The 7735-nt window shown below is 40.3% G+C and overlaps 1 protein-coding gene across 1 annotated transcript in view; it reads right to left on the bottom strand.

The window, feature by feature from the left end:
* Positions 1-587: 587 nt before the first annotated feature.
* Positions 588-7735, bottom strand: part of LOC115240828 — a 92918-nt gene continuing 85770 nt past the window's right edge. The window contains exons 3-4 of the mRNA XM_029816213.1: positions 4513-4809; positions 588-4404 (exon numbers count right to left, since the gene is read on the bottom strand). Coding sequence (XP_029672073.1) covers positions 3976-4404; positions 4513-4809 — 726 coding nt within the window. The 3' untranslated portion in view covers positions 588-3975. The remainder of the gene's footprint in view (positions 4405-4512; positions 4810-7735) is intronic.

Below are 7735 nucleotides of genomic sequence, written 5' to 3' on the forward strand. Positions count from 1 at the left end.
ATGCGGGTGTACGAGAGAACGAGATTGTAGTGAACGAGAAGAGGAAGCGAAAAGAGAGAAAGCGATATGGAGGTGAATTCGAAAAAAAAAAAAAAAAAAAAAAAAAAAAAAAAAAAACCATTAAAAGCACTCGTGTTCACATACCGTAATTGTAAATTATTGGTCCGGGTAAAACCGCATTCTGATAACAACGAATTTCCAAAAGAGAAAGAAAAAGAAGAATACCGGATATGTGGTACAATTATTTATTTGATTAAAATGATATGTAACCGTGCTGTCTCTGCCTCGAAGCGTTGCCGAATATCTCCCGCCAAGTTTTTCTCATGCCTCGTACTCGAGAGGAGTTGCGTCTTGTCGCAACTTCTTTTTTATAGATACAGTCGTTTATAACCGGAATCTCTCTCTGTTAATCGCGCTTCCGCGTTTGTCTTAACGTTCACATTGTGAACACATAAACATAATAAATATGGATGGAAGGTATCTTGGTCTTCCGTACTGTAGTTACCGTCTCCCTCTCTCTTTCTCCCTCTCCGTCTCCCTCTCTTTCTCGCCATCCAGGAAGCACAAAAAAGGAAAAGGTAAAGTCAAAAAAAAAAAAAAAAAACAAAAAAAAAAGAGATATCAGACATTCTTTCCGATATTCCTTCTCGATCGCTTCGCTCCGCACGCGCTCTAATTTCTTTACGAATAAAATACGATTAAATCTCGTCGTCTAATATTGCATGCGCGTGTGAACACATTTTAAAGGTGAAACAGAAAGACGATATATTTCCTCCCTCGACTCGCGCGACACAGCGACCAATGAACATGAAACGAAACAACGTCGCCGTGCGCACACATTTGCCCGGACATTCTCTCGAAGATTACAATTTACAATTTTAATTTTTCTTCTCGCTTAGGAAGAGAATTTATATAACGATAATTAGAGGATCTCGCCGTCTCGAGACGTTACACGCATCGGTTTGGGCGCCGAACAGTGTGTGTCAATATTCACGGGTGATGAGAATTTTGTGCGTTTAACTAGAATCCGAAATCCCGAGATTTAAGGGCGCCAACCCAGTTCGGCATTCCCTCGGAAACGAAGCGGAAGCTCGCGAAATTATTCACGCCAACGAAGTGCACACGAGAGTTGATATCCGGCTCTACGCGCGTGGCATCTTTTACTTCTATCTCGCGCATTCCTCGTATGCCACGCACGATCCGTAATCACAAAGGGAAATGTATAATTTCATTGCAATTTCTCCCTGCGTCGTGGACTCTTAAGAAATATAATAATAATTGATGACTTCTCATGTGAAATAATCGAATGATTCGCTCTGTTTCGAAACTAAGATTCGAAATTAACGAGGCGTTTTCGCTTTTTCGTCTTTTCCGCATGAATGAATTGTCCATGTGTATTTCGATTTCGAAAATTAAATACATTTCTAGACAATATGAGATATCGATGATGTCTTAAAGATAATCCTGAATCAGATTGTATTAATTTGCGATAGTTCATTATAGATATAAGCCATTGATAAATCTATAAATCTATAAAAATGGAAATCTATCATATTGACTTTTGCTAGAGTAAATTATACTGAAATCTAAGTGCGGTTTTATTTATTAGACTGCAAAGCGAGATATAAAACGCATCATCGAGCTCGAATCCTCATCCGAACAGAACTCGTCCTATTTTGTCAAAACTGAGGCCTTATCTATTTGAATAATAATAAAGATAGTGTTATGTCGGACACAGTCCAAGCCGTTCGGAACGCAAAGGGGACGCACATTCTGATCGATTTATTATTATTTATTTTTACACACGCCATACGCGTTGAATGTAAATAATTTGTCTATCTGCAAAATAATGTTTATCGAACAAAAAACGATCGTTTAATTCTTCCTCGATACTTGAATATACACACACTATGATTGATTATTCATTTATTCTCTCTCTTCCTCTCTTACATTTATCGATTATCTTATATCGATAACCTAGAAAGAGATAGAAAAAAATCCTGCTATATATAAAAGCATAAATTAGTTAACTAGATAATATCTGCCATGGAATCGTTGATGCTTCATCTTCTCATATTACAATTATGATTTTAAACTAGAATGAAAGAAAAAGAATGATTTAATTCAACGTTAATGTCGGAAAAATCAATTTTTAATCCTTTCTTATATTGCAGTTGTGACGAATTTTGTAAATCTTGTTTCATGATAAGAACTTGCGCTTTTATTTGTTGCATTCGCGTCAAATAGATATACGATAATAGACTACAATTTTTCTTATTTTTTTTTCTCTAAACTACACGTAGATATATCGATTTGACGCGAATACAACAATATAAACAGACCATCATCAAAATCAAAAATAAATTAATGAATTCCTTTATTAACGTCAATCGGAATCTCAATATTGTCGATTGCAAAATATATAGCATTCGAGGTAGAATATATTCGACGACTTAAAGAATATATATGCCAGAAAAATATATAGTCTGAGACGTGTGCGCGTCCCGTTACGGTTTCGTACGGCCGGCCATCTCGTGTTTTTAATGGTATGCGTGTTGTAACGTATGTTTGATGTTTTACTTTTAAATCGGTATGTAGCATATCATTTTTTTAGTCGTAATAAGTATATTGATATTGAACTACCTAGCCTAATATGTACAGAGTTTCCGTTTTCACTCTTGGCACTACATTATCCCCCTATAGCTCCTTACACGCATACACAAACACGCGCGCGCACGGATCCGCTCTTTCTCTTTCTTTCTCTCTTTTTTTTTTTCTCGACCCTGCAATTAGCCGCGCCTCTTGCGCGTTTTTCTTTCTACTCGTTCCGCACACGCGCGCTTGCATTTACTCGTACGCACGCCTGGTCTCGCACTCACGCAACAAACGATCATACAATAACTCGTGTCCCGTCCGTCCGTTTCTTTTCTTCTTCTTTTCTTCTCCACAACCACCATCGCGTGAAACCGCACTCGTCCCGTCCGGCCGTCGCGCAGCAGCCGTCCGTCGCGAATAAAATGTTATATATCGGCAATAAATAATTTACTAAGTCTTTGTCGCGCGCGATGAACAAACTTCCGCGATGTCGAGCCTCCGTCGAGAGCTGGAAGAGGGTAATCCGGCGGATCCGCTTCGTCGCCGAGTCCATATGGATGCGAGTCGCTAAACTCATGTCTCCTCGAAGCGAAGCTTCTCGCCATGTAATTCCTGGACAGGAGAGCTTCTTGTTCCAGGGTAGGCCATCGCTTTGCGTCGCGCGTTGATGACGCCCCGTTTTCCACGCTGGCTTTCGACCGCCTCCCTCACTCGTCTTGCGCTTTTACTTTCGCTTCTCCTCTGATGCCGACGCTCGAAGCAACATCGTAATCTTCGTGCCACCGCTTTGGAATAATCTGAGATCTAGGCTAGACACTGGCCGCATGTGGAATTGCACAATGAGACGCGTCGGCGACGATGACGGTGGCGGCGCATCGACTCTCACAATGGAAAAGACAAAGAGAACAGAGGCGTGAATCAACGCACGGCGATTGAGCGCAGTCTTGATATGACTGATTTGACTCTTCAGTCGCTATATCAGGAGCCGGCTATTCTATACCTCCGCCGGCCCTCCTTTAGGCCACGAACGGACGACCCTCTCTCTCTCTCTCTCTCTCACTCTCTCTCTCTCTCTCTCTCTCTCTCTTTCTCTCTCTATTTCTTTATAGAAGAACGCCGGAAGAACGATTCAACGTGGATACCACCGGCCGGGATGATATCTTCTTTCACGTATATGCGATATTCGTTGCTGAATTTGATGGAACGACCGATGGGATCTATTCTTTGTTGACGTTTCTTCCGATAATCAGTCTTGAAGGGCATCGTCGTTGTCGTTGCAGTCGCACAAAACGATCTTGAAAACCATTTCTCGTTCTCGGAATCGGACGATGCGACTGCGACAATGACGACAATGGCATCGAAGAAGGAGGACACCGCGGATCAGACCTTTTGATGGACTTGCTGCTGCTGATGTTGTTGCTGCTGCTGCTGCTGTTCTTGCCGGCTCTCATCGGTCTCGCAGGGCACCACGGTGATGTTGGACAGATTGCTACTGCTCAGATTACTGCTCACGTTACTATTGGACTCGGAATAACTGGAAAAGGGCGGTTTGCTGACCGGCATCGACGTCGATGACGGCGTCGTATGGCTCGGGAACATCTTGAACATTGAGCGAGCAGTATTCAGTAATAAATTGCTGCTGCTAGGGCTCTGACTTCGCGATATCCGGTCGCCGGGCAGATCGAGCAGCCCCGTATGGATGTGTTGGCTGCTACTAAGCGGTGGGGTCCGATAAGGCGGCGGACTCTCGCTATCAAACACTGTGCGATTCGGAGGTGCTCGCACGCACTTTTGGTAGATCTCGCTCTCCTAAAAACGATAAAATTCATTAGTACAAAGAACAGAGAATGCCAGACTTTTTGCGTAATCTTTTGTCTTACCAAAGCTCCGCACGGAAGCTGCGCTCTTTGCTCTTACCTGTTCCGGGTTACGGAGATGAAGATCCGAGTGCGCCCCGTATGGGTGTTCCTCGCCGTCCGGGAGCTCGAGTCGCGGCGGTAGATTGAGAGCGAGATCCTGCCGGACGCTGTCCGCGCGGATCGCGCGATCTCTCGCCGCGGCGATCATCACCTCCTGTACGTCGCGACGTCTCCTGGCATCGCCGCCGCCCCCGCCACCGCCTCTACCGCTCGCCGCACCAGCGGTTGGGTCATCTCCCGCCGATGCGCCGCGTCCGCTGCTGCCGACCCCCATTCCTTGGCTCACCGACAGCATCTGTAAAGTTAACAATCGATTGGTTGCTATTCCGTGAAATATTAATCAAAACGTATTGTTCCAAATAGACAATCTAAATTATATTACTTAATTTTTTTTATTATTTACATTTTATCCACCGGCAAACGCGCTTGATAAATTGCGTCTTGTATTCGTGATTATTTGGTCGCTAATGTTTAAGAATTAAAAATACAAGAAAAGGATAATTGTCCTCTTTTTCAAAAATTTTATTTGATTCCGGCATGGATATTTGCGTTTAAAAATACGATAAATTTAAAAAATAATAAGACATAGGCTCAAATAATAATAATAAATGTAAGCAAATAAAAAGCAATATGAGCCGCCTCGGTATCCGTTTGCAGATTCAGACCATTAATTTGTCTCCTTATGAACAACATCTCAGATATCAGTTGTTTGTTTAGATATTTTTCGCTGTCTAAAATCCGGACATAGTTCCAGTCAAAATCATGGTCAAACTCTAATCTATGATCGGTAATCACCGAAGCAACTGTTGTATTTCTACGTATGTGGTTGCGGTGTTCCCCGATTCTCGTCTGTAGTCTCCTGCCTGTCTGACCTACATAAGATGCATCACAATCTGCACAATTGATCATGTAGATGACATTAGTGCAAGCTGCACTGGGAAGGATGTCTTTATGTACCTTAATAAAGCATGATAATTTATTAAGACTACAGTAAGAAAGCTTGACGTCAAGATCTTTTATGATGATTTTAAATTTGTGCGAGATGGTATGGACAAAAGGGATTGTAAAATATGAGACAATTTTATTATTGACCTCCTCATCGTAAGTTGGAAGGCCGCTACTAGAGATCGGAAATTTGAGACGGTTAAAAATTGATTGAAAAATTAAATCTAATGGGTAGTTATTGTCCAGGAGAATTTTTATGATAAAGTCCAAATTTTTTTGGTGAAATTGTGGATGTGAAAGTAAGAAAGCTCTATCAACAAGGCCAATAATGGTACCTCTTTTTTGGCATGTCGGATGTTGAGAAAGAAAATTAAGATACCGACCCGAAAAAGTAGGTTTATGAAACCAGTCAGTTAATAAGCGGTTGTTAATTAGAAGTATTGAGATATCTAAAAAGTTCAATTTACCATTGTCGGCAATTTCTAAGGTGAATTGGATTCTAGGATGTAAGGAATTAAAAACATTAAGCGTGTGATCCATAAGATAATATGGTGCAGTCATTGCGATATCATCAACGTATCTGAAGTAAAAGGATGGAATGAAAGTCAATGTTGAAAGAGGGAGATTGCCGTCACTGTAATAAAGAGTTTTGTATGTTGCGGATGAAATATGATTAGAATTCTTCCATCTAGTTAATAGTTCGCGTAAAGATGTTATCAGTTTCTTAGTAGGATCTTTAGAAAGAACAACGTAAGTCTCAGAATCACTCAATGTATCGTTCATGTTAACAAGATAGGCATTTTTATCTAGAGCCACAGTCACATTTCCCTTATCAGCCCTGGTGAGAATAAGATTGGAATTATCAATTAAAAAATTTTTTGGTCTTACGATAAAGTTGATTTAAAGTCAGATTTACTCCGACCTGAGAAGGAGAATACGAAGGAAGATTATTAATAAGAGAGGAGGCTCGGTTTCTGATGGATAGCTGAGCATAGGCCGGAAGATGTCTGAGGTTGTTTTCAATATTCTTAATAAATTTCATTGTTAGCTTGGAAGAATCAGTGAAAGGCATGCTAAAATTTACAGCATATACGACTCCAGAGAATGTGACTGTGGCTCTAGATAAAAATGCCTATCTTGTTAACATGAACAATACATTGAGTGATTCTGAGAATTACGTTGTTCTTTCTAAAGATCCTACTAAGAAACTGATAACATCTTTACGCGAACTACTAACTAGATGGAAGAATTCCAATCATATTTCATCCGCTACATACAAAACTCTTTATTGTAGTGACGGCAATCTCCCTAGAGCATACGGACTGCCAAAAATACATAAACGTGACTGTCCGTATCGAATCATAGTTTCTTCGTTGAATAGCCCTTTATACCATCTTGCCTTCTTCCTTCATAAAATCATGTTGAAAAGTTTTCCTAAAGCACATAGCAACATTGTCAATAGCTTTCAATTAACTAAAAATCTGTCGAATGTCACAGTAACTGATGATTTCAAATTGCTATCGTTGGATGTGATCTCGTTATTCACCAACATCCCTATTGACCTTGCCATTGAGAGTGTCGAGAAAAGAATAGATCTCATTTCCAACAATTGTTCCATTCCTCCAGCGGAGTTTATCTTAGCGATAAAATTTGTTTTGAACTCTACTTTCTTTACATTTAATGGAACAATTTATAAACAAACTTATGGCACTCCTATGGGTTCCCCATTATCTCCCATCATAGCTGACATAGTCCTTCAAGATTTGGAAGAGAAAGCTCTTTCAACATTGACTTTCATTCCATCCTTTTACTTTAGATACGTTGATGATATCGCAATGACTGCACCATATTATCTTATGGATCACACGCTTAATGTTTTTAATTCCTTACATCCTAGAATCCAATTCACCTTAGAAATTGCTGACAATGATAAATTGAACTTTTTAGATATCTCAATACTTCTAATTAACAACCGCTTATTAACTGGTTCCATAAACTTACTTTTTCGGGTCGGTATCTTAATTTTCTTTCTCAACATCCGACATGCCAAAAAAGAGGTACCATTATTGGCCTTGTTGATAGAGCTTTCTTACTTTCACATCCACAATTTCACCAAAAAAATTTGGACTTTATCATAAAAATTCTCCTGGACAATAACTACCCATTAGATTTCATTTTTCAAACAATTTTTAACCGTCTCAAATTTCTGATCTCTAGTAGGGGCCTTCCAACTTACGATGAGGATGTCTTCTATTTTACAATCCCTTTCGTCCATA

Source organism: Formica exsecta, unplaced genomic scaffold (genome assembly GCF_003651465.1).
Source record: "Formica exsecta isolate Colony F162 unplaced genomic scaffold, ASM365146v1 scaffold451, whole genome shotgun sequence".
Taxonomy (NCBI): domain Eukaryota; kingdom Metazoa; phylum Arthropoda; class Insecta; order Hymenoptera; family Formicidae; genus Formica; species Formica exsecta.